Raw genomic sequence first — 27,622 nt, forward strand, 5'->3', positions numbered from 1 at the left:
CACCATACACAAATTAAATGACAAAAGCTGATCTGTCGGAGCACTTGACTGTCTTGTAACCAGACATCTCATGTTGAAAGAAGTGAAATGCTGTCAAATAGGAAACAGTAGTGAAATGGTCTTCCTGTGAAGCATCAGTTTTAGATGTGACGAGAAAGGTTAACCTCACTTCCTGGTCAGGACAAAACTTGGACAGCATTTCATTCCAAGGGGGCTTTTAGATCATGTTGATAGCTATAAAGGTAACACCTGAGAAAAATAAAGCCTATTACAGGTGTAATTCAATCTAGGACTTCCCTTATGTAGCTATCGATTTAGTGGAAAGGACTCTTGGAGCTCGTTACTGCACTCTTCTCCTTGCCTTTTTTTTTTTGTTTTATTTTGAGTGTGAGTCAATCCTACTGTTTTCAGGCACTTATGCATGCAAATCCAGCAATTCCCACTGAAAAATCATCTCTTCCTCTTACTTACCTGCCTTAAATCTGCGTCCTTGTCAGAATCTGTGCGCAAGTGCACTTGTCCTCAGTTGACTGACAGAGCTTTAACACAAAACCTGATATGATCTGGATTGCATCTCCTGGAATAGATTTCCATACAGAGTCATCTGAGGTGCAACCCGGAAAAGAACTGGATATGAAGCAATTTTCCTCTTAGCTGAGGTGAAAGCCAAACTTCATGCTTTGTGTGCTACTTGTTTGCAGGCAATTCTATGGGCTGAGCAGTTCTTCATCTTCTGAAGAGATGAAATAAATAAACCTGGAACTAAACCCTATGTGACTGCTTACTGCCTATTCTGTACTGAACTCTGAGACTTTGAAGGGCATGGACGAGAGGTTCATCCCTGAGGTAGCACTGATTCTCTCAGAAAGTAATCTTCTAAAGTTACTTTTCAGATGGAAATGAAATGCAGTTGAACTATGTATTCTTAGCTATAAATGCTACAATTTACCTGTAACTCGATTTCGCGCTAGTAGGGGAAACTAACATTCATTAAAGAATTTGGAGAGCTTTACTCAGTGATTTAGCCTGCTCTTACTGTCTTATGCTCTCATACGTGGGCCAGAGTACTTCAATAGGTCACCTCTGATGGGCAAAGCTGCTTCTATTATGGGATTTTAATTTCTTTCCCTATGGTTTAGATAATCCAACCTTTTGTTAGTTTGCAAACAAAATGTGTGAAGCAAACAAATAGTGTGATTTGGCACTTCACAAGTTAAGCACCAGCAGTAAATATCTTGCTTTCCAGTGATTCCTCTGCTAGAAAGAAAAACATTTGCTGGAAGATTAATTAAAATGTATTAAATGTTCACATTTTAAAATATCATCATCATATTAGAACACCTACTGAAGGTCACCCAACTACTTCTATATCAAAATCCTTGCTGCATTGGCTATTGCGTTGTATTTTTTTTTTAATTAAAATAATGATATTACATTCTTCAAGTGTAAATACTGTAAAATAGACTATGGCAAAATGAAAAGGCACGGAATTAAAACAACTTAATTGTTTCCACTTTCACATTTGCTATTTGCCCAAAAGTATTTTATACACTTCTACAAGAATAAGCATCTTTTTAAATACATCTCTAAAGGAAGAGACCCCATAGTTTTATCTTTAACAACAGAATTTGTATTCCTCTAAGTGCGACTTCCTGTCTGGCAATACTCACTTTAAGGTGCTCTTTGGAGCAGAACTCAAGTGCAGTAGAAGAGTACAGCTTTGCATGAAGTCAGCAGCATTGAACATACAGCTCACGTGGTAATGAAGACAAACAGCAATCTCTTACATCAAAGCAGTAATCAAAGTGCAAGTAGACAGACAACATGAGAATTTAAACTAGATTTAACCTGAATTTGGGAAGAAAGCACTAGAAACTGAATCAGAATACTACAAAACAGTCCTGTGAAACACCTCAAACAGGTTTGCTGAGTCTCAGGTGTCATTGTAAGATGTATTAAAATCATTGCTGCTTTCTGAAAAATAGATGTGCAGTTGCGTGTTGGTTTGTTGGGTTGTTTTTGTTTGTTTATTTTAAGAATTAGTCTTTGTAGCCCTGATGTGGTATCTTAGTAACAGTCAGGATGTCATTTCCAACAGTCGTTTCTGTTCCAGAGCACACTTCAGCACAGCCCAGCAGTCACTGAGATGCTTGCATACTTCCCAGTGGAACCATAAAAGCTCGAGTGCTGCAGTTTCCTTGATTCTCACTACAGTAGCTGCACCATTAGCCTTGGCTGTGACTGAGTGGGAAAACATCAGGCACATAGTTGGCAAGAATTGTTCATTGTGTCACCAATGTATGTCATTCTTGCCAGTAGTCCTTTGGTTACCACACTCTGCATTTGTCTGCTGGATGCATTGCAGTGCCTTTTTTACAGTGAAACACCTCTGAGAAGGCTTCAAAGTTCTGCAAAGATCCCATCACCCTGAACAAAGAGAAGACACTTATTTGCGTGGAACAGTGCATGGAGATAATTGCTCTGGAAAACAGAAAACTATGTTCATGATGTGATTGAGTCAGGGAACTCAGCTACATCTCAGAGCACCACACACTTTAACTCTGCAAGAAGAACAAAGCTGACATAACTACTGAAAAGCTGGAACAAACATTCTCTATAGATTGGCAAATTCAGACTAAAGGAGGGCACTCTTCAGCAGTGTCCTACAGGGGGAGAATTTCTATGCTGGCCTGAATCTATCTTGTCTGTTAGCATGTAGCTGCTAGCCCTGCACTGCTCTCTGGCTCTGTGCTTCACTGGTGCAAAGGATTGAACCAAGTAAGTAAACCCACCTGTATTTCAGAGGGCTGTGAACATCTGTCTTTATTGACTGGCTGGCATATTCTGGTCTGTAGGAACCACACCAGACCTACATAAGGAGAATTAATAATTAGCGGATCAGCATTAAAGGAAATGCAATTGGGGCACTTTGTTCCCTTTTTCCAAAGTTCCTGAGAGGTGACCCTATTTGTTACAATATCAAATACAATAGGAGTGTGTTTTAGAGAGGGAGCAGAATAGACACAGTTGTTTTCTCTAATTAGTTTTAGTTTTGTCTGTATCTTTGGGATAGGTAAACTAGCTCTTGATTAACACCACCTATGTGTTTCCTCAAAGGAATGGGTTTAAGGCAGGCAGTCCAGGATGCACAGTGTTAGGTCCCCTAATGTCAAACATTTGTCAACCTACGACTGAAAACACATGAGAATTTCTTATCCAGGTGGTAGGGTGAAATTGAACTTGGCAAATTTACTGTTTCTGCATTGCAAAAAAGGGAGAAAAAAAGTAGGAAAGAAGTGGAGTCAGTAGCAACATCTGTAGTCTGAATATGCGTGCAGCCAGTGTGAATCACTTTACAAGTGGAACTGGTGTTTTCTGTAAACTTCAGGCTTGTCTGTGGGTTTCTGAGTGTTCTTACCTGGGCAAAGTTGAGGAAGAAAAGCTGCTTGTGGGACAGATTCAGTCCAGGCAACTTTGGTTCCTTCCCTTCCTGTTCCAGCCATTTTAAATAAGCCTAGAAATTACGGATTCAATTCAGTGAAGCAACAGGATGGCCTATTCATACATAATGGGTGTTCTGAATGCTATGCTGAAGTGAGAGATTGCAATCAGAACTGTGTGTGAACTCAATGTGTTCTCTGTTCTGTTTTCCTAATTTTTGTCTTTCTGATACAAATAGTACGGCAAATTTTATGGAAAAAAAAAGTCATTGTGGGTATTCTGAATAAACATAATTTGCAGTCATCTTTGGAGAAATCTTTGAACTGAAAACTGATCATAAACTGGGGAAAAAATACCATTTTCTTACGTGGAAGTGGAGTTTTAGGTTTGCAGTTGTTAGGCGAATGAACCTCCATAGCGAGAACTGTGTTCATTCTTAACACTTGGAGATCCATTGGGAATTTCTGATTGCTTTACCCAAAGGTAGGACCTGCCATGCTGATGGACCAGCAAGCAAGCATGGCACCATGTGGCAGGTAGTTTCAGCTCAAGTGTAGCTGGAAATAAATACTAGCTCAGTAAGGCAACAGAGACAGAACGTGACTGCAGTTTGAGGTGAAATCATCAGCTTCTACATTACTTTTTCTGTAGGATTTTTTGTATCTAGAGAAGAAGCATAAATCTTCTCTATCTTCTGTGCTGATGATTTCTGTGTCTTCAGGTAGCTGCTTATAAAATAGCAGATAATAATCTTGCTTGATGTTAAATCCATTACCTCTTATTGTTACACATTAATTGGCCAATTTTCTTTTTTTAGGTATATTGACATAATGGAGACAAGTTAATGTGTCCTCATGCTGATTAATTTCAAATGTTCTATCACCTTATTCTTGTGGTTGCTGAGATAGTCCCAAAGCACACAAAATACAAAAGGTAGAACTGGGGGGTTCAAATGCATTCAGCAGCACAGAGCCTCAGCAGATCCTGTATACAGGACGTGTCACACCACGCTGCTCTTCCACATGAGTAATACATCTCAGAATCACATATGTATTCACATTAGTGAAGTAATTAATTTTAATGGTATTCCTCAGATTCAGACTTTCCAGTTTAGATTTCTGAAAATTCAGGATGTTCTTCTATAAACACCCTTAACTGTTACCATATTACAACTGGAGAGAAGTTTTAGCCTGACATCTGCTGGGATTATTCTTAGAAAAGAACATTCCATGCTCACGCTTGAGCTCCACATGGAAAGAACCTTTGTGCCAATAAATACTGAGTTCCTATTCATAACAGTGGTTTGTAAACCTGGAGGATTACAGATACTGGACTTCCCTGAGGCTAGAAGCTGTCTTCCCTGTTGAAATAGGACGATATGCAGGGGTGTTTTTAACAGAGAGCAGCATGCTAAACACCTTTCAGCTGCAGCACAGAGGCAGTGCTCTGAAATACAGTTGCATTTCTCTTATTTTGAACATAATTGATTAGTTGAAGCAGCCTTTTTACTATGGAAAGAAGAGTTCTGAAATTATCTTGGTTTTTTGTTGTTTTTTTTTGCTTACTACAAAAAAGACACAGCATCAAGGTAGAAGAAACTTCTTTGTGTTATTTCCTAAAGCTCATAAGACAAAGCGAGCAACAAAAGGAGCTAAGTGTTTAGAGACAGGTGTTCTGGTAGATGTGATCTGCATTCCTTTTGAGGAGGAGATGGAGCATCTATGTGATCTTTTCTTGTCTTACCTGATGTCACTTTTGAGATCAAAGATGAAAAGTGTGAGAGAAAAACTTGAAAAGACCGCATTGCTCTGTTTCCTAATATCACAAAGCTGTACTGCTTTGAGATTAGAGCCTGCTGCCATGTGATGAGCTGCTTGTGGTTGTAGCTGCCATTTTAAGAATTACGAGCTTTAGAAAATCGAGAGTGCTTTTTCTTGTGTAACATTGTGCTTATTTATGAACATGGCCCTTGTTTACCTGGAACTGAAGAATGCAGCACCAAGCATTATGTAGAATCAGTGTGTAACTGTGCTCTTCTGGGTGCAAGAATGCCAGCAATCCTACCTTGGGTTTGGGTCTATTGGGACATAAACTTACAGATATATAGCTAAGCTAGAACTTTATGTAATAACATGTTAGTTGTCAGTTTTTCTGTGCTATAAAAAGCATCCTGAATTGCTGAATATCAGGTAAAAATCATGCAGAGTGTATCTGAAATTTACCTTATAAGCCTGTCGGACTCCTCCATTATCTGCAATATTTTCTCCTAATGTGCTTATTCCACTGACCTGTAAAAGAATAATCACTCATTTATTCTACAGTCAGTAATATCAGTAACCAAAGAACCACAAGCTGAAGCACAGCTGACGGTCAGTGTGGAACAGAAGGCAGCAGTGACTTTGTGCTAGGACAAAGAAGGAGAGCATGTAAATGAGAAATGCTTTTTTTTTTCTTTTTCCCCAGTAATTGTTATTTTACATTTTGGATAGAAATTTGCCCTTTTGATTGGTTTATTGAAGGCAGGCTTTAGAAGAGAAGTAAATCTAAAAGTAGGAGTGGGCACTGCTGAATTCTTTTCTCTAGACACTCTGTTACTGAATTTGAACCAAGTGCTTGAGATGGCTGTTGTCAAACCTGCATCAGCCTGTTTCCCCTTAATGTCCTAAACAAAAGATGCTATATGTGGCTGTTCCTGGCAGCTGCACTTACATTTTGTCCTCCAGCCAGCTCCCACGTGTAGTTCCCATACTGGTGAACCATGCAGCGAGACTGCTCCTTGAAATGCATAGCTGAGAAATTGCTCCACCAGTCAAACATATTGCCATCTTTATCAAAATTCCGACCTGTGTGAGAAATGCAATACGTTACTGGCTTACAGTATCAGAAGTGGGACTTTATTCAAAACTGTTTTATGCCACATTAGAGAAAGATAATAAAGTAAATTTATTTCATAAGTTCACACGGGGAGAAAAACGATTCCTGTATTTCAGGACAGTGCTAGCTGCTCTTTTATCACAAAGAAGGAATGAAGGAAGAACGTAGTGCACAGATTTCATTTCACTTTAGAAGCCAGCATAGCTGTTTGTATTGATAGTACTTCCAAATCTGATGCTGCTGCAGAAGCAACAGGTTTTCCTGAGAATTGCCATTGACTCAATTTGTTTTAAAAACCTTCTTACACCTTGAGTGGCCTTCTAAGTTCAGTGTAAACCGTTCAAGAGAATGCTCATAGTGTGCAAGTATTGCTCCCAGGTAATTAACTTAGCAGGTGTGTGCACACTTGTGCATGGATACTTCAGTCACCCAAGTGTATAATTTTAATTTCTTACAATGTAATGAATGCAACTGAAAGAAGAATTCTTTCTGAGTTATCTTCTCACCATTGTCGTCAAAGCCGTGGGTAATTTCATGCCCAATAACCATCCCAATCCCTCCGAAGTTCAGGGCTTGTGGTTGGTGTTTGCTGAAGAATGGAGGCTGTAGAATCCCAGCAGGAAAAACTGCAAAGAGGAACAGAGAGGGAGGAACTGGAGCTAGATGGCTTTATTGCTGCATGCTTGGCAAACTCCGTGGTTATTTGGTTAAAAGGTCAGGAGAGCATCTAAAATATGAAACGATTAGAAACACATCGTGCCTCCTCCTGTGAATTTGCTTCCCTCTGTACAAATGGGGAATGACAAGTTAATAGAGGTTTAATTTAGCACATCTGCAATTACAGTATTTCTTCTGAGAACCAAGCATCATTTGCATTTCAGCTTTAGCCTCATTTGATCTACAACATATAATGCAGTGAGTGAAGAACAGGAAGTTTAGTAACTGTCTCCTGGAGATGGGTACAGTTTGTGTTTTAAAGCCATTTTACAGGGGAACTAATGGATGTTTTATTGCTTTATTTTGGGTGCAGAAAGGTGAGCAATCATATGCTGATTACCACCAAAAACACTCAGCCTGTAAAACATGCAGAACAGTAACTGCTTCAGACCTCCAAGTGCACTCCCATGTCATTGTGGGAGGGCAGCAGGAGGTCCATCCTTCTTCAGTCTCTCTGAAAAAAGCCTTATATAGAAGCGATAGGATTTAGTTTTCTTCCCATGAAAAATGAGAGATGTACATGGTTCTAGAAGAATTAAGACTGAAAGCACTTAATTCTACTGAGATATTTGCTAATAACTGAAATACCATAATTAGACACTTGGTTCATTAAGACCAGATTTCACGTCTGGAAAGCCAGCTCACAGCTGATAACAGTGAGTATGAAAGCAGTGTCAGTAAATAGGGATGATGTGGCAAGAGTCTGATGGTGAACACACGTGCAGCACTATGATGGCATCTATTAGCAAGCTACAGGAGGAGTGCTACTGAGGCTGAAGGATCACTCATAGCCTTGCTGTACCTACAATATAGAAGTAAATGGAAGCTGCAGAAGTGGGAAATAATTCTTTCTGATGAAGCTAAAGGGTCACATCACGGGTGCTTTGGATGTCCCTGCCTTTAGGAAAATATTATATAAATCTGCCCTTGGGCTGTGGTTTTAGCTTGATGCTCTGAGGATATAGTTCTTGTCTGGTCAGAAAAGGCACATATTTTTCTCTTACCATATTGGGCACTACTTAACATAGTGATACTCTTGTTGCTCTGGAGCGCAAAAAGCTCTACGGAGTAGAAATGATTTGGTTCCTCCCCTGTTTGAGGTCCTCGGAGTTCAGCAAGGACTCTACAGTATCTCCAGGTTTAATGTGAACTTCTGGCCGCATGCATGAGCTCAGAAATGGGAATATGTGGAACCAGACACGTTCATCATGTCTTCTTACATTTGAGATCTTGGCTACTAAGAGCAAGAGGGATCAGGCTAGCAACTCAGCAAAATATCTCAGCTCTAACCTCCTGTAAGCAGAGGCTGGTTTCTTTAATGTAGTTCACCTCTCAGAAAAATTACTTCTGTACCATCTGCACAGAGAGCAAACTGGAAGGCTGCCCTTATGTTTATCAGGAATGTGGAAACATGAGTAGAAACAGCCCAGAACACACTCTGAGCGTTCCCTGGTCGCTGAAGCTGGCACTTGTATAGTAGCAGTTACTGTCTCAGGCTTTCAAACATAAGGCTGTTCCAATTACAGTATATGAACTATGCCTGCCAAGTAGGGGGGTGGGGAGTTGAATATTCATCAACAAAGCTGCTGTTTGAAGAGAACAGTCTGCCTACCTTGCCCTCAGCTTCCACAAAGGCTCAGGCAGGTTTGCCTCCTTGCACGCTTCTGAAGCAATGACTGGTTAACAACTGTTTAAAATTGGTATTAACTTACCTATCTGGTTCCGATTGGGAGAGTAGAATGCATTGACCACTGCAGCTCCAATTATCCATCTGAAAAGAAACATTGCACACAAATTCATGAATATTGTAAACATTCTTTTTACTGAATTACTCTTATTCACAAATGTAGATTGCATTTAAAGGATTGAGATGGGAAGAAGGGTGCGACTGAATGCAGCTGTAAAGAAATACTCATAATAGGAAATAGATGATGTCTCACTTATTGGCATCTTTCATCCAGAAGAATACAAATTAAAGCGAGAAACACATTTGCTCTTGAATGTTGAACAGTGACACTGGGTGGAATGTGGTGGCTGTTTCCCAGGTCACTTCAACACTATCTGAGCTTAAGAGGAAATGAAGTATTACATTCACAAGAAAATTAACATTTAGAAGACATTCTGAGCAGCAAAGGTAGTTGCTGAAATTAGAAGTTAGGACCCAACTTGTCTGTTGAAAAATTTTAGTTAAAACTGAATAATCACAGTCATTGCAAATCGGGAATCAGATATACAAATGTCTGCAGTTGGAGTCCACTGTTTCATGGATAATGAGTACTAACTTAGAGAAGTAATTCTTGTTTGAAATAAGCTTCTTTTGGAAAATTTTACCCATAACTTGACAACCTTTTATTCTTTGTGTTTCTCCCCTTCCATCCCCCCTCCTTCTCTTCTACCTGACATACACTTCTGGTCAGCCCACTTCAAAGCAGTCTGAAGCCATGGCCTCTTGCCAAGTGTTAGCAGCATCAGCCTAAGATGTTGCTCTTCCCACATCTTTTGTCCTCTCAGTGTCACGTGGTGCCTTGACTGCTCTATCTACCATTATCTTGACACAGTACTTGTGACACCACTAATTCGGGACTTAAGGTTATGTACCTGACATGTACATGTTCCTTGAAACTTACATGTCTTGGTCAACTCTTTCTCGAAGTTTTTTCAAGCTCTTTTGGGCTCCAGCTCTCAGATTTTCTAGGATGTTCTCAAAGTAATTGTGTTCACTGAAGTTTAGCTGAAGAAAGATATCTTGGTATTGGTAAGATGTGCTGAATGAGGAATTCTTTGTGCCACTGAATGCAGCTTCTAAAATATTTTGATTAAAAAGTATCACTTATAAATGCACGCAAAGAGCTAATTTCCAAAAGGTTCCATGCAATCAAGTTTAGATGCTTTCCAGTCACTTGGAAATGATAGCTACTTTAGGTCTAAGTACTCAGTGTGGCAAGAGAATAAGTGTAGGCTTTTATATAGAGGTGAGGTACTTATTGAGGTACATACAGTGTACTTACATTGGCATATTCTTGATCTAGCTTTTCATTTTGGTCTTCCAAAATATAATCTGGGTAGCCAATCTGTTCTTTAATTGCCAACGCCTAGAAGAAAAGAGTTTAACCTTTCCTTTTTTGATTCAAATTCACTTTTGTTTGTTTTTGCACACCTGTTTGTGAGAACAGGGATGCCAGTAGCTGAAAACATCCTATTGCCTGGTGAGACTTCAAACAAGCAAACAAAAAAACCCCAACACAGAACATACAGTCGTCTTCTCCTCTTCAAGTGTGGCCAATCACTACGGTAAACTTGCAGACCTTACAGAACTATTTAACAAGATTCAGCTTAACTCCTTTTTCTTTGGCAACTGTGCCAATAGTTCTAAAGTCAGTGAAAACTTTCCTTTGGGGAATTGCATTGTATTCAGTTGTTGTATAGTTGATGGGTGTCATCTTCTCACTTATTATGTGGTTCACAAGATGCATTAGGGGAAATAAAAATGTATGTGAGCTAAGAAGGGATAAAAAAAGAAAAGGAAAATGTCACAGGATGGATAATAAATAACAGGATAATGGACATTAAACTTTTCTCATTTGGAAACTAATGCTACAATATTCCAAAGATTTCATACTCATGAAAGAATACTGAAGTGTCATGTTCTCTCTGACCTTCTCACGAGCTTTTGCTTTAGATGCCTCATCCATCCACTGTAACTCATCTAAGGTCTCAATGAACACTTCACGAATCTTATCTATTAAATCTTGGACCTAAAAGAGAGGCAGTTAAAAAATGAATTATTTACATGCTATTTTTTCCCAAACACAGTTAAGGTGATGAAGGGTTTCCTATTGAAAACTGATTTCCCTAGAATTCTTTGTTTTGTACCTGGCATTTAAAAGAGAATCACAAGTGAGTTCTTATGCTTCCTGACTCATGGCTGGTGGGTATCTGTACCAGATAAAGTAGGCTGGGAGATCAGATGGAGGGGAATGCTCACTGTGGACACTGGAGGTACAATAGTACAAAGGGGAAACTACATACCATCCTCTTGCTCTCACCAGCAAATGTCTCCCTGACATACATTGCTCCTACTGCGTTCTCCATGTTGTTGTTGACATAACTCACGCATTCTCTCCAGCGGGCTTCTTCCAGTGTTGTCCCATAAAGTGCCTAGAATATAAAACACCACAGGATCAATTCTGCCAGCACGTCTTTTATTAAAAATCCTCTGCCAAACTGCTGCCTAATGAGAAAGCTAACTAAAGACAAAAGTTTCTCTTGTTCCTTCAACTTTGTTTTGTGATTACGTGCTCTAACAATGTCCCTGTGTTGACTTGGTGAATGGGGGTCTCTTCTAAAGAGACTGCAGAGCTTGGTACTGGCAGAGAGGAGATACCTTCCTGTAGCTGGCCCGAGCATCCTTGAAGCGCCGACTCAGGCTGCTGACTCGATCGATTACCAGTCGCCAGATGAGGTAGTTCTGGATGGTGCTGTGTGGAAAGCAAAGCTGACTTTAATCCCTTAGAAAAAGTAACATTAGTGCAGACTGTCAGAGGAGAACAGTGATGCTGTGTGATTCTCTTTTCTAAGAGAACTAGGAGAACTAGCAATTGGGCCCAATAATTTGTTTCCACAGTATTTCTGTGACTTGTCACAGAATTGTTTCAAATTTTATTTTTTTTTACCTTGCTGAGTACTTGGAAATAATTGCTTTCAGCTCTTGCAAGTATGGCATGCCATATACAACAACTTCTTCTTCTGGGTCAACCTGAACACTTACTGAAGACATGACACCCTGGATGAAGAAGGTCCAGTTAAATTCCTAGGCAGAAAGGAGACACATACTCATGGTGTTAAGTGCCTTAGTAACTGTCCACACTTTCCATGCCTCTGAATGTTCTAGTGTTGGTAGTAGAAGCAACAGGCACTAGAGAACACTTACGTTCAATGCAAACTTTTCCTGTAGCTCTTTTAAGGTCATTTTGTTGTATAACAAGGTTACATCATGCCTTTCTTCTGCTGGGGTAGTTGCCTGAAGACATTCACAAAGTTATTACCATGATCAACTGACACAGACGCCAATGGCTGAAGTCACAGGAATGTGTGCACACATAAACATGTAAACATCACTGAGAATAAAAACAGGTTTGGGTTTTTTTGTGGGGGAGAAACGAGAGCAGAGTTGGCGTCCAGTGTTGCTTTCTACGTTTCAGTACAACAACTCAGGCACCTCTAAATCAATAATGCTTCAATAATTTTGAAGCAAGAGATTCCCTTCATCTTTCTCAGAATGGACAACCAAGCTTTTATAAGTCTACTGCACCCCAAAAAACGCAAACTAATGATGCAAGGGAGCTAATCCTGGGGTTATCACGACGTGCATTTAGCAGAACATGAAGCATTTTGATTTAGGAGACTTCCAAAAAAACCAGTATGGCTAGGGCTAGAGCAGACATGATAGCAGTGCATGCAGTAGAGATAATTATACACACAGAGGCTCTGATTTCTGGGCTGCTCATGGCACAGAAAGCTTCCTTCTCTCCTCACCCCCTGCTATTTTTTTCCTTTGGCCATGAGTTTTAACTGCGTCAAACTGCTGAAAATTAAGACTCTTCCTTCTACCCAAACATCCAGAGAGGTTCTTCATTGCTCTACTTACATTTGCAATATCTGTTTCAAGCTCCATAACCTTTGCCATCTCCTCTTGGACAAACAAATCATCTTTGGATACATTCATGTCTTCTCGGATCATCTTAGCAATAGTGATCATGAACTTCAGGTAAGCTTCCCTTACCTGCACAGAAGAAATTGTATGTGTGCGTAGGGTCATTATGGAAAGGTTTGCTGTCATTTGTCATTAAGCAAATGATTGTTATTTTAGCTTTTACAGTCTGCTGTGATAATGTTGGGCTCAATGGCACAGCTTCTACAGTCCATTTCTAATTTTATTGTCATTTTTCTTTTTCCTTACTGTAACAGATATTGCTGCAATCCTTATGAGTTCATCCCGTAATACTTTGCAGTGCAGTTCCCAGTCTCAAAATACATAACAAAAGCAACATTTTTTGCATCCCTAAGCAAGCTAACTCTGGAGTTTGGGGTTAGAATTTCAACCAGAGCAAAAAGAAAGCTCTGTGCTTGGAGTTGCACTATGGGAGTGATTCCTACTCGCCAAAAAGCGGGGTAAACGTGAAGGGTTTAAGTTCTCTGAAATTAATACCATAAATCCTCTAAACTCTGTTTTCACAGACTGAAAGAAAAGCTCTCTGGGCTGGGTCCCAGTGATACCTTTGCTTTATTTGTAAGAGGAAGCTATGGCTCTGAGTAACGCCTCAGAACGGGCCTTGAAAAGATATCTGGTGGCTGAGTACAGACCTATGATACAAAAAAGCTTAATATTACCCATTATTGCATACTTTTCTTCCTCCGTAGACCTTGGAAACCAGATAAATAAAATAGCTGTTTTGAAATCGAGTCCGGGCACTTACATGATAATGGTTTGTGTTTTTAGGCTGAATGCTGAGGCCTTAATCAGGCTGGACTCCCACAGCCTCAGTAAGAGTTGTGCCAAAAGATGCTGGACAACGCAGAGGGGGAGTTTGGGTCATCAGTTTGGTTCATTGTTTGTGGGAAGTGAGCTGTTAAATAGCAAATAAAAAGGGGTTGTCTCTCCTCTTTATTCATAAAAATTAAAAACACAGCCCTTCTTATTTAGTTATTTTAAATGCTTTTGGGTTTTCTTTTGCTAAGTAAAGATAATCCGTGTACTGTGCCTGATTTTCTACCCCCTATGAGCTCTTCCGAATCTGATTTTTGAGCAGGGATGCATAAATGTCCCTTTTAATGTAACTGCTACTACATTGAAGTTGTAGAACAGAATCCTGGTTCCAGCAGCTCCCAGCAAACTTCGAGCAGCTCTTTGTTGTTCCCAACACAGCCATGTGCAGATGATGTGTTGTTATTATGAGACAGATGAACAGAAGTTGGCTGTTTATAAAGGTGGCCAGAAGGTGTGGAAAAACAGTCTCATAAAAATTTCACAGGAATGTATTTTAGACCATATAATATATGGAAATATATTCAAATGCAGTGAAGTCACAAGAAAGCTAGTCTCTCTCTTTTTATTTTTATTTTTTTTTAATCTGTCTTTCCAGCCACTAGACAAGAGTCTGAAATGCTGATCGTTCTCTCTCTATTCCCTTCAGTTCATGCTAGGAAAATGAGTTCGACGTTAAGTTGCAAATCCTCACTCCAGTATGACATAATTGACAATTAAAAAGTACTCAAGCATTATCTTGAGCTTGGAAACTGATAAATTAGTAAGCTGTTGCAAACACAGCCTGATAAGTAATTACAGAAACCTCACAATTCTGCCCTGAGCCCTGACACAGAAGAGCAGCTAGGATTTAATCTCTCAGAACTGCCATGTAATTTTGGGGAACATGAGGAGGGAAGGAAGGAAGTGGCAGCAGATTCTTACCAGCTGAGTAATTATATTAATTAATTAATTAATTAACATTGATTTGCTATTCCATGGAAAACTTGATTTATGTTTTTTTTTCTGAATGAACATGTGAGCTTTTGAATATTTTGGTCTTGAACACGAGTCATTTTGTGGTATTGCATGCTCAGTACAGAAGAATTGTCACTTTAGGTCGTATTGATAACCAAGTTTTCAGTTCCTTCTATGACAGCAACCAGAGCAGGTGGTTTTAGAAGATACAAGCAACATAGGTTCACAATTTTAGTGAAAGTTATCCTTCAAAATTAGAAACTGTTAAAAGTTATAAAATACAGTTATATTTTGTTCACAATAACTTTCTTCTATCGGTGTGCATTCGCCAGTTCTGAGGAGTCTCGATATTTAGACATTTGTTCTGACCTTTTGTAAAGTTGGTGAAACTTTGGTGTGAGTAGAGAAAAATGGAGCAGTGAATGTGATCATCTGCTCTGTAACGTGAAGATTCGTATGTTTGAGTTTTCCAAAACACAGGAATACTTAATGATGTTACTTTAGTAGCACATAGTAAATAAATTACAAGGGGTACTTACCCTTTGGTAGTTGCCCCCATTAAAGTAGTAATCTCTGGATGGCATTCCTAAACTAGGTTGGTCAATCTGAAGGAGATCATATACATTTCTTTAGTTAGTGATGAACAGGAACCGGTGCTGTCCAAAGGTGTCCTTGAAAGGCAACATCCTTGAAATGCTGCACATGCCATCCAGTTTGGAATGGCCAACAAGGAGCTTCTACCAAACATTCAAGAACTTCAGCTCTCTAGAAACTGAGGTGAGATGGAAAGTACAACTTCTGTCTCTGAATTTCTAGATGGTGACAGGATGGATACTCAGAGTGGGTTATTGAGGAAAATCTTTCAGTAGTCATTGAGATAGAAAAATAAATTTAAGCAACTTAGAAAAGAAGCTGCTTGACTTGTGGGCTACACTTCATGCATAAGAATGCATGAACAAGCTCTGAACATACACATACTGACTTTTGAAATAGTATCTTGCTATATAATAAACCTCACAATCATTTTGCAAGTCACAAGCAGTTTCAACCCTTAAATGCTGTAGATCAGCAAAGGTCCATTGATGTAGCAGAAAAAGCTACCATGGAATGTTTCCCAAAATAACTTTGAGACGTATCTGACAGTTGAACCATTACATAAATTTTGCCAGTTGTGTATACACACTGACTTCATGGACAGCTGATCCATATGTAGGGGAAATAAGAACATGTTATAATTCTGGGGCACATAAATAATTCCTTGCAGTAATTTTCTTACATAGATGATATGTCTGCTGGAATCCCGGTCATCATTCCATACAAACATGTCAATGAGGACACGTTTGTTAAATCTGGAGTTCATTATGGAGAGTTTCTCTTCCATGCTCCAGCTTGGTTCTTGGAGATAAAAGGAAAAACAGACATTATTTAGTAATGTATCAATTTGAACAGGACAGATATGTACGTGTTGCATCCTACATTTTAATCTTTTCTTCGTAAGGAAAAGTCAGGCTCTGCAGGACAGCTGTCACCTTGGTGCAGTAAATAATTCTGCCTCTTCCAGGCACAGTATTACCTTTGGTGTTGTTCCAGTCTGCAGAAGCCACTGGCCAATCTCCAACCATTGTTAAGACCTCTAGCAGAGGCAATGAATCTCGCTGCTCTATCAGACCTGAGAGAGGAGAAAAAAATACTATTTGGTTTTGGAGAGCTGGGAGGAAGGGTGAGGAGGAATGGAGGAAGAAGAAAAATAGAAAATATTCCATACAATTTAAATCTGGAACTGAGTCTATCATTGTAAAAAACAAGAGAGACCATGAAATCATCAGTCTCCTGCATGAGTTTGATTGAATGGCTTTGGAAAGAATGAAATGAATTGCAGTTTTTTGCATACAGAAGGAAAGGCTTTGCATGTTTGAGGATGGTAAGCAGCACCCATGCCATATACCAAGGCAACTGTATCATCATTTGAAGAATGATGTTCCAGACAAGGCTACACGATTCCACGGATATTATATGGACCTTCGTTCAGGTTGTACATTTGGCATTGAGCAAAGGAACAAAACAAGAAGGGACTCACTCTCATTCATGCATGACTTGTACAGTATCTTAGCTTTCTGGAACGCTTCTCTGTCCCCTTGATCTGCAGTCTCCAGCACACCTGGGGAAAGATCCATTGCCGTGAGATTTTTGCCCTGGAGATCTTTGATCTTTTCATAGAAATCACTGAGAATTGAGGGCTGTGAAAAATACTTGTTGCCTCAGGCTTCCATTACTGCTCAACTAGAGTGCTCTTTAAAGGAGCTATCAAAAGAACAGTGTCAGGAAGGACACGCATGCAGCTTGTCCATCTCCCTTTGAAGTTAGTACCAAATCACCAACAATTTTTAGTGAGAACAAGATGTTATGACAAGATGGATGTAGTAAAGGATGGAGAGATTAAAGGACTGGAGATAAAAAATCACAATCACAATCAACACTTCTCTCCGTAATGCACAATAAATAGTGCGGCTGAAATTAAACACTAATGTGTAACCAAGGATAGAGAAGCCTCATTCCTACCTTTTAGGATGATCTCCAGCTCATCCCTCAGGATGTCAAAAATGCTGTATCTGGAGCTCGTTTCTGGGATAACATGCCGGTTCAGCCAGCCTCCACAGGCATACTGGTAGAAATCCTTGCAAGGATCAGCTGTTGTGTCCATATTCTGAATGATTCTAGCAGCTACATATCAAAATTAGAGAGTTGAGTTCCATAAACTACCCAGTAATCTCTGGGACTACCAGAGACTGCCACCAACATGCCTGGAAAGAAGGCACCTTGCTCATGCTGCTTAACATGGATAAGACTTGTGCTCATGTACCGTGACTCAAAGGATCATATTCTTTGTTTAAAAACACAAATAAGTGTCTGATAGCAGACATCTGCACTGCAATTGGAGTGCTTTACAGAGGGAGCTCGTAAATGACAATATGGTAATTCTCCCACAGCTCACTGACTTATACCTGAGGTACCCGCCTCTGAAGTCAGTGTTTCCAGGGGGTGACTGAACATTTCTGCTGTGGTCTTACCTCTCTTAATTGCATGTGATGGAGTTACACCAGTAGATGCTCGAAATGAATAGCTCTGTGTGTACAATCCATGCTCCTTAGAAGAATTAATTCTAAGGGGATTTATGTGATACTTTATAGGTATAGATTATGTTGCTCAATTCATGTAATTGTGGCTCAAGCTAGAGAACCACTGACCATAATCAAAATCTTCCTGTACTGCTTCCTTACCATGAAAATACATAATGGAGAAATAACAACAGATTTGGGTTTTTTGGTCCCAGTGTTTACACTTGCAGCTGTTTCTGAGGACAGCTACACTTATTGCCTTTGACAGAAATAGGTCTATTCCTTTAATACTGATCCAGTCTTAAAGCCTGCCTTGTTTATTCAGATTGGGCAGATCACTTGTAAAACATCACTTCTATAATAATCACCATTGTAAGAGTCGTTACCTGCTGTAACACAACCAGGTGTGGTACATATATTGCCTGAATTGGTACCATACTGAGTGCCTGTAGAGAAAGGAGTAAGAGAGCAGACAGAATTAGTTGGAAGTCACTACCAGTCATCCACCAACTCAGTGCCAGTAAAAGATATCAATGTCAAACACGTCTCTTATCTGTGGATACGTGTGGAACACTTCTGTGCAAGAAGTACAACAGCATTCTCAGCAGTGAGTTTTAACTCACCTGCTCATTGTCTCCGTGATAGAAATGTTTTGCAAGAGCTTCTAAAAGAAGGAAAAAAACCCAAACCAGAAACAAACATGTGCCACTATTATGTGAAGAAATGAATCTGTATCCCCATTGCAGCAGAATCTGAAAAGTATCACTCTTGGATATTAGTTTTCTCTTTTTTAATACTTTGTCTCGGTTTGTGAAATTCCTCCAGTGAAGAAAATCTGCAGAAGCCCAATGCACTGCTAACGTGTGAGGGATGAGCAGAGCTGGAGCAGCGCCCAGCTCCTCCTGCTTGGTGCTCTCTGCTAAATGTGCTGCTGTGAAGCTGATGGCAGTGATAGAGGGCCTTCATGTAAAATCTAGAACTCAACACCTCGACTTTGTAACAGCACCTGATCATAAACTTCTTTGATCCTTACTCTGGGGTGCTTGCAGAAAAGTTGCTCAAAGCTTCCTTCCCATGAAAACACGTGTTTTACATTACAGCAAACAAGATTACAGTAATTCAGATAGAAATAAAACAGTAGGGAAGGAAAGAGGGCTTTGAAGTTCATCAGAGGAAGCAACATAAAAAGCCCTCGCTGTGATTGGGAATGTAACATTCAGGGTTCAGTAGAGTGCAGTTGTGCTGCATGGGAGTAGGTCTGCATGGCTGGTAATAGTTCAGTGTCTGAACCTGGGATGAGCAAAATATGTGTAACGATATGAAGCTTCATGTAGAGGGCTTCAGCATTTTTTAATAACCAGGGGAAACAAGCACAATTGGTGGAGTTTCTTAAACTCTCTAACATATATTTAAAAGCCATGGGCTCTTCCACAGAGAAGATTAAAAATATACATACATATATGTGTATATACACACACTTCTTTCTAGGGAAAAGCCAATAGTTCAAAGCCATTCTGAAATCTTCCTTAAGAAGCAGTACTGGTCAGGGTGAGAAGTGCACTGAGTGTGCTGTATTTCCTCCACCATTTCTCAGGGTTGGGACAGGACTCAGATGAAGCCTGTTTTTAATAGAAATTTCTCCCTTTAATACAACCTCAGTGTTTTACTTTGGTTTCTGGAATCCAGCTGCTTTCAACAGGATTCAAACCCCTCATTCAAAAAGCACTTGTGACCGTGAAAATGTAACTGAGATGCATAAGCAGGGAAGCCAAATCTGTTCTGAAACCTTGGTTGCACACTGAGTGCTCTGAAACTCTGCCACAAAAAGAGATGATCAGAAATGGCTGGCGAGGTGCTCTCAATTTACTTCAGAAAGTGGTTCTTTTGTGTGTTTTATTTTTCCTGACAAAGAACCAAGCCAGCCTGACTGTGTATGAGATATGACCTCTTTGTGAGGTATTTGTTGAGTCTTTGCTCACTTGTTTGAGGCTTTGCGTGCTGCACTTCTTGAACCTCAGAGAACTGGAAACAAACGTAAAATGCATCTTTCAGCCAATTTCAGACAGAATTTCAGGTGGGGATCAGCAGATGGGATAATGGCCGCTTCTGCTGCCCGGTGCATGGCCTGGCACTCCCACTGACAACTCTCACACTTGCATTCACTTAGCTCCATCTTAGCAGAACTGGGACAGAGCAGAGTCTTGCCACCCAAATGTCATTTCACAGTGACTTTTGTGTTAGCTGCCACTTCTTTACATTCTCCACGTCCTTTGACTAGGATGCCTCACTAATGAACATTCATGGAGCTAAAGAACGATGAGCCATCAGCAGTCTAGGACATGAGCCAGATCTCAGCCACAACCTCTTCTTTTTCATGCTGGTGCTGAGCTCAGATGCTGCTCACAGTCAGCAGGCTCTCACAAACCCATTATTTAAATGCACATTTATTCCATTCACAGCATAGGAAATGCAAGGGGCATGGAATGGCTTTTGGAAATCCAATCCCAGAACGAGGTGCTCCTTACTTCAAGGATTGTGTTTCTTTTTGTTTGTTTGTAAATGCTATCAGGTGCAGGACTGGGCCCTGAGCTCTAGCAGCCTGTGCAATAGGTGGGACTGCTGGCAACCAGGAGGGATGCAAACAGAAAGAAAATATTTGCCCATCTTACCTGAGAGAAACATACAAACCTGGGAGCCAGAAGGCGAATAATGTATCAATTAAATGGATGATTTGAGTGGTCAGGACTGGCAATTAAATGAAAACGCAAATTGTTTGCAACTCATGTCTGTTCAGAGAAGCCATTGGTTATGACTTGACAGCTACAATATGTGTTGAAGTGTTCTTCAAACTGTAAGTGCTGCAGCAAGTGATGAGATTTGGAGGTTGGTAAATATTTGTGGAACATAGCTGAGAGAGAGCTATGAAAAGGCTGCCAGGATGGGTGTGTAGGTGGTGATGGAAAGGTGTAATTGAGAACAGGCTGTAGTCAGATTCGAAAACGAACCACTTCACTTGTCTGCCTCCCTTTCTTTGCTCACCCAAATATTACTCTGCTATTCTTACTAAACTTTTTCTTGCTTGGTTAGGCAAGGTTTTATGAGCATGAAAGCTGCTCTAGATATCAAAAACCCCCAAAGAGCTTCTAGATCTGTGGAACTGCTGCTGCTTGAGCTTCAGCCATTCTTTTTTTTCTTTCTTTCTTTTTTTCTTTTTTTTTTTGTTTATTTGTTTTATGGAGATAAAAGAAGAAAAAACTCTCAATTTTCCATTAGCGAAATAGCCAACAGGCCAAGCAGCACTGCAGCTTTGCTATCATTTTGCACTCACGTTCTCCTCGGGAATGACTGAATCTGGGAAGCATTTCAAATGAAAGCTTAATTGCTGATACAGGCCTGAAACATATTTATTTATTGGAATTCTTTTTCCACAAACAAGCTTTCTTTTTAACATGCATACGCTGGCTTTGCATGCAGCTTCTTCTCACGGACCTGGATGTGAGGCCAATATCTGGACAAGTGTTAATAATGCCTGAATTTTGATTTGCCTGAACCCAAGAAGCAATGTGTACAGCAGGTTTCTCATATCTTTTATGCATCCAAGCAACAAAAATTCTTCATAGCTCAGTGTTTTGATACAGAAATGCCTGCTGTAGGACTTAGCTTACGGGAGTTTTTTCTCCTCTCTTAAGCAGAATAAAAATGAACAACTACTGCTGAGTGTTATGAATATCAAACGCTCAGGGATTTCATCCAGCATTGGAACAAATGCTGATAACACTCAATTGCTGGCAGTGAGAAAGTAAACAATAAAAAAAGGCTTTTCTCTTGAATTATTACTCCCCCAAAATGGGGAGTATCCCTGCTCTGCAATTACTATGTGCAGGCAGAGCACATCAAACCTTGTTGTCAGGTTTCTGGCAGATCATTCTCATGGAAGTCACTGAAGCACATTTCACCTGGAGCTCAAATTGCACGATGCAATTTTAAAGAAGTCTCTCCCCCACTCCAGCAGTGCACTGACACTTATTGTGCTACAACATATGGAAATGTAAAAACACACACAGCCATACTTCCCCTCCATAATAGTGCAGCATTTTTTTTACCTTTGTCAAACAGATGATAAACTCAACAAAATGCACAGAATTACTTAAATCTTACTTCCTGTAATTTCATAATGAAATAAAATGCCACAATCCCCTCTCGGTGAGTTCCAACTCCCTCAGAGAGGTGAGCTCACCTTCTCTCTGTATTTTTGTTTTCATTTGGCTCTGCAGAAAAGACCTTAATGTTGCTTGCACGGGAAAAAGGAAAATTATTCAGGGGTTACTTACCTCTGCTGCTGGCATACAGGATTACCAGGGCGACTGCAGAACAAGTCATGAGGAGCAGCAGGACAGCCAGCCCGATGGCCACGAAGCGCCAGGATTTCTTCCCAGATTTTGTTGATTTTTCCACAATATCCATTTGACTTTCTGATTTCCCCATTATTGTAACTCTAAATTATGGAGGGGAGGGTAAGAAAGAATTAGCTGCACGGCTAAATCGGTACGGGGTGTATGCATGACAAATCAGGGAGTAAAAGGAAGCAGAATAAAAGCAAAGATAGGTAAAGAAAACTTCCAAATTATTACATGTATTTGTCCATTTGATTGTCCACAGATTTGCCAACCTCATTCTCCATTCTCCGTGCCTACCAGGTTGCCTGCACTCAGGGCGTGCTGCGGGGCTACGCCACCCAGACTCAGTGGTGCCGTGTCATCGCTCCAGGAGCCTGCTTTGGGAAGTGTGAGAAAGTCTCATGACTTGGTTGGGCAACTCCTTTCTCCCAAAAGGGGAAGGAGGGGAAAATCTGCCTCCTTCAGTCCTCGCTTTGAAAAGTGTCTTGCTGTTTCCAATAATTTTCCTCTCTTCCTCTGTGGATGTGAGTGGCTCTGTTATCAGTAGCAGAATCCAAACAGAGATCCTTCCAGATGCGAGCGTCTTTGAGCTGTGTCTGCCCTGTCCTTAGCAGAGATGAAGGGTTTGGAAAGGAGAAAGCTCCTACAGCACGCGTCAGCTGCCAGGCGTGCCAGAGCTCCTGACTGCCAGCTCCTCAGTCTTCTCAGAGCCATTCCCAAAGTTCTGAGCTCAGCTGTGTGCAGTTCCCAGCTTCAAGCAGACGCTCCTGAGCAGCAGGGGGAGGAGGGGTTGCATCACGCAGGCAGGCTGAGGGCTCTGTGCTCACAGCCTGCGCGCTGCACCGCTCCTGCCGAGTTTCCTCCGGCTTTCCTGAAATGTGCCACCAGGTTACTTGGCTGCTGTGCTCAAAGGAGGAGTGAGAAGTCAGAGGTGGAAACCTACCGTAACCTTCTGGCCCTGAGAGTGCTGGCAGCTTTCAGTGTAATACAGACAACAGTTAGTGGAGTGAAAGCACGCTGATTTATACATAGGTGCGGGCGATGTGCAGAATTCCTTTTGTGCTTCTCCTTGAAAATCTAAAAGCTAACAGCTGGGTATGACAGTAGAAGGATGGGAATGTGATTTCCCTTGGGTTTCATGTAATTCTTTTCCAGAGCTGCCTTTGGAATGGAGAGAGAAACAGTTTGTTCTGTTTGTCTTCTGTTTTGTGCATTCAGCTAGTGTAACTTATTGCCAGCTAACTCTCTGCAGATTTTAAGGTTGGCATCTCTCGAGCTGAGCTCTTCACCAGCACTCTCAGCTTTGAGTGTGGCCACAGGGAAGCACTGGGGGCAGAGCAGGGGCTTCTTTGTGGCAGTGCTGTTTACTGGGATGTGCAAACAGTGTTCCAAGAATATGAGCACAGACGTGTTTCCCTGAATGGGGTAGGACACAATGAATGCCAGTTTCTTCAGCCAGGAGTTTAAGCCTCCTCTACTAGTCAGTGCTCTACCTGAAAACCTCTCTGAGAATTTGCCTTTCCTTCGGAGTCACATTAAGTCAGGCATCTGCCAAGTGTGAAGGCAGCTATTCTCATCTCTCCATCTGAAGAGGAATCTAAGAACTCAGAGATCTGAAAAAACCCCACTGTGCTTGCAGATCCTGCAGACGGACACCCGTCTGTGAAAGCTAGTCACAGAAGTGAAGGTTGCTTAGAAGAACAGTTGTACATTTAATTGTGTGCCAGATGATCTATTATTTCTCTTAGTAGGGAGTCTAGCAAAGGAACCTCCTCTGCACGTGAGCGTTCTTTCTGACTGTAGTTTTGTTGTTGCCATGTGATGCAGCTGGCTCTGAGCAAGGTCTACATATTGCAGTAGACAAGTGCCTCCCAGGACTCAATGCAGATATTTTTGTAAAGCAGCTGTAAGATATCAGAGGACATGATTTTGCCCATCTGACAGATGGAGAATCAAGATGCCAAGAACCTACGAGCTTTGTGCCTACAGCTTTCTATGGATTGTGATTAACGTGGTGTCTGAGGCTGGGAATGCCATGAGGGATTTTGAGGTGTGGACCCTTGCTCCCCAGACAGCAAAGGACAGAAAAATACCAAAGCCCTAAGACACATCTGTAATAAATGGTTCAAACAAGGCCTAAAGTGACTTCATTGAGGTCATGCCTGAGCACCAAGGATGTGGATCTCTTATGTCCTCAGACAATTTGCAGATTCCCTCAAACACATTGTCCTAGTCATAAAGAGAATACCACAGATCGTTTCCAGTTTTCTTTCGGGAGGAGATGGGAACTATATGCAGATTCTTTGTGGTGCATCTGCAATGGTGTATTGGTTTCACTTCCTCGTGCAGCTGAGGAAAAGGTGTACTGTTTCCAATAGGAAATAGAAAGAACTCTGTGTGTTGCACTTCCTAAGGTTACCTTAGGCTGATGGGAACTGCAGCCTGGGAAGTCAGCAGTGACAAACACTTTGTATTTCTGTTACTCATGCAGCTTAGCTCTGAAATCAACTACTTGTTTGTATAGAAAATGTTTCCATTATCACTCCTCAGGCAGGAATCAGTGACAAATGGTGTAGGGAGCGCAGAGCCTGTTTTGGGTTAGGGAATGTGAAAAAATGGAGGAAATGGATTAGTGAGCTTCTCCTGTTCTGTCAGGTCCTATTCTAAATCATTTTGTTAACTCTTTTTCTGCAGTAAGCCTGCAGCTGGGTGAGCAGTAGCAGTGCACCACCCAAAGCAGTCATCCAAAAGCCTGCAGTTACTGCAGAGAAATAAAGGAGGTGCCTGATTAATGATATCATTTTCTACAGGGAAAAGCTGGTTTTGCCACCTTAAGACTCAGATTTGCACTGCTTTGGCAAACACAGCAGATACTTCAAGTGTCTTAGGTATACACACAATGGTTTTTCAAGGCAAGTACAACCAAGTCAATGGGAAGGCATGAGACTGCCTGGGAGTGCTCAGAGCTTGCAGAAAATGTGTTATTTTAGTTCTTGATCATAGGTTTTGACTCTGGCTTTAGAAATAAGACCTGGTCAGCTGGAAAGCTACACAAGCAGCAGATCTAGTGATTTCTGACTTACTGTCAAAAAGAATAATGTGCATCCAAGCAAAAAAAAAAAAAAAAAGTAATGTATTGGCTGGACAGTTTTCTTCCAATAGTAATTAAACAAGAATTTCTCTGTAGAAAAGTATTTTCTTTGCCTCTCACAGAAAAACAAAAGCAACTTGATTTCCTAAATGAGAAAACAACAAAGGCAAGTACCATTCCCAAGAATTTAATTCGTTTTTTGTCCTGTGTTTCCCTTGTGGCCCTTTTTTTCTCTTAGTTCTTTCTGAGCCTTTTCAATAGAAGCAAACAAAGCAATACAGGATATTGTGTTCTATTTAATTAAAAAGAGGCTCAGGACTGGTGCTACCTTATTTCTAGTGGGGACACAATAAAGAACTTGTTAATATGCAAAGGACACGGATGTGCCACCTTCCATTGCAGCTTTGCATTTCACTTTCTGATTCTGTTGCTTCAGATTCTGCTGCTGACAGATCTCTATCTCAGATACCCGATCAGAAGAGATTGGCCAGCTAAGAGTGGGTTGTATTTAAGGCACAAAATCTTATTTTTTTTCCTTTCAGTCATTTTTATTCACCTTGTATGATCTAGCAATTGTAGTTATCCCCCTATTGAGGTAAAAGTGCAACACCAGACTTGAAATCACTTCCAGGTGAAATATTTTCCATTTTTCCTTAGTTTGGAGTTTTCCCCCAGTGTTTGTGAGGCAGGGCTATGCAGAGTAAAACTCTTCCAAGAACTGCTTTAACACTCTGTTCTTACTTCTGTGTTTGTCTTTAAGATAATAAAGAACCACAAGTCTGTAATTGTAGCTAATTTCTGTTGTCACTTGGGTTTCAATGTTTGGGTTACAGTTACCAAGAGGCAGTCTGACATTAAAAGCCAACAGCCCAATCCCCAGCAATGAGCACAGTGAATGGCTCCAGGACAATCGCTGCCCTTGGATTTAGTGAAGCAGGGATGCAGACTGCAGAGGATAACTCACTGCATTCAGAATGATGGGTTTGTCTTTGAAAGCAAGTCTAACTGCATTTATGTTAACTAACAGTGTGTATATGTGTGTATATAAATTAATGATTAATATTTTCTCATAGCTGGTTGAACAGCCAGGTGTGTGTAGTGTAAATAAGCTCCCAGGTGATGCACATCCAAAACAGATTAGAATCAGTAAAATCTCAAAGTTTAGAATCTCTTTCAAAATTCTTCCTCATTCTCCCTCTAAAGACAAAGATGTTTGGAATGCCATCAACCAATTATCAGACATTAGTGCTATTAGCTATAACAGGCAGTGGTTTCTGCAGTGCATTTCTGAATGCATGCTCTCTGCACAGAGCAGCTGATAAAAATGAAGTTATCTTACCTCTGTGTTGTGGAGAATGTTTTTCAGCTCCAGGGGCAGGTGGTTGTTGTGCTTTCTGCAATAGAATCAGACATTCACGTTTTCCAGCAGTCAGAAACAAACGCTTGTTCTCATTACCAGCACTGATATCCTAACAAGGCTTCTCCCCACGAAGTCCTGCTCTTGCCCAGTGCTGTGCCTACATCTCCCTCTCCTCCCTTGTACATTCCCCACACACAGGTCTGCCTGCAGACTTATCAGGGAGAATTAACTCTTTGCACCATATTAAAAATCACTTGATTTTTAATCAAGTTACTTGATTACAAATTACATAGTTACCTCTGTAACTCTTAGATAAAGAGTTACAAATTACTTGGATCTACACTGGAAAGCAGATTGTGCAGCAAACAGTACCTCTGCTATCCTTAATGGAATAACACGATTTTTAGCTTGTTAGCATTTAGAAAAGTCTCTCCTATTACAGTAATTAATTCTTTGGAAAGTTCTCAGTTTAATCTGACATGCTTTTATTCTTTCCCAAGAGATTTTCAAGCATCTGTGTTAGGAAGACTTATTCTGCAAGGCAATGTCTAATTTTCCAGTGCTGAATATTGCAATTGTGTTTCAATGACACAACCTTCTAAAATTCTATGTGTGGGAATTAAGGGATATGCTTTATTTTGCTCCATGAGAAGATGGATTGCAAACAAAATGATTTTAAGCTACTTTACTTGAAATTATTTCCATATACAGGACGGATGTAAATGTCAGCAGTAACGTTCAGTGATGTGTACTGTGTGTATCTTTCAAACGAAGGAAGATATTCAGAGCAATTTAAAAAATCAGTGTGTGCAACCAGTCATGTGAATTTGAACATCATCTACATCTCACTTAAGAGACAAACTAAAGGGTGCTTTTTGATCAAACGTTGCACTTAGTTTCACCAGTACTATCCATGGGCTGAGGACCTGAATTATCAAAACGTGTAAGCATGTGTTTAACTTGCAGCATATTTCCCCTTTTTACTTTTACATCACCTCCATGCTGGGCCCAGTGGGCTGTGAAGCCAGAAGGCTGAGGATGTCCTGAGCATGCATCCTGAGAGAGCACTTGGTGGCAGTGGCAGTGGCAGGAGCTGCGGCAGAAAAGATAGAGATATGGTCAGTG

At 40.6% G+C, this 27,622-nt stretch overlaps 1 protein-coding gene across 2 annotated transcripts; it reads right to left on the reverse strand.

The window, feature by feature from the left end:
* On the reverse strand, nt 1-26,530 carry MMEL1 (membrane metalloendopeptidase like 1). 2 transcript variants are annotated; one of them, XM_042831365.1, is made up of 23 exons: nt 26,477-26,530; nt 21,981-22,144; nt 18,036-18,095; nt 17,093-17,254; nt 16,611-16,691; nt 16,107-16,202; nt 15,810-15,928; nt 15,073-15,138; nt 12,680-12,814; nt 11,963-12,052; nt 11,706-11,842; nt 11,417-11,510; nt 11,062-11,190; nt 10,689-10,787; nt 10,041-10,124; nt 9,660-9,763; nt 8,745-8,803; nt 6,822-6,941; nt 6,151-6,284; nt 5,664-5,729; nt 3,419-3,514; nt 2,793-2,869; nt 1-2,427 (listed from the first exon to the last, which is right to left on the reverse strand). In XM_042831365.1, the coding sequence occupies exons 2-23, from the start codon at nt 22,132-22,134 to the stop codon at nt 2,328-2,330; spliced, it is 2,262 nt and encodes a 753-aa protein (XP_042687299.1). In that variant the 5' UTR covers nt 22,135-22,144; nt 26,477-26,530; the 3' UTR covers nt 1-2,327. The 2 variants fall into 2 exon arrangements, with proteins under 2 accessions (XP_042687299.1, XP_042687298.1); XM_042831364.1 differs by lacking the exon at nt 26,477-26,530 and adding an exon at nt 22,281-22,495.
* Between the last annotated feature and the right edge of the window lie 1,092 nt (nt 26,531-27,622).

The sequence above is a fragment of the Centrocercus urophasianus genome, unplaced genomic scaffold (genome assembly GCF_019232065.1).
Source record: "Centrocercus urophasianus isolate 14NV4802_14NV808 unplaced genomic scaffold, USGS_Curo_1.0 seq_36, whole genome shotgun sequence".
Lineage (NCBI taxonomy): Eukaryota > Metazoa > Chordata > Aves > Galliformes > Phasianidae > Centrocercus > Centrocercus urophasianus.

What these genes read in the sequence shown, in the direction of transcription:
- MMEL1 (XM_042831364.1), bottom strand. Translation starts at nt 22,330, where the DNA reads ATGGAGAATGAGGTTGGCAAATCTGTGGACAATCAAATGGACAAATAC. An exon ending in CCAGCAGACATATCATCTAT is followed by an intron (nt 15,139 to 15,809) that starts GTAAGAAAATTA and finishes GATCTCCTTCAG; the next exon opens with ATTGACCAACCTAGTTTAGG. An exon ending in CTCGGGCCAGCTACAGGAAG is followed by an intron (nt 11,191 to 11,416) that starts GTATCTCCTCTC and finishes TTTATATTCTAG; the next exon opens with GCACTTTATGGGACAACACT.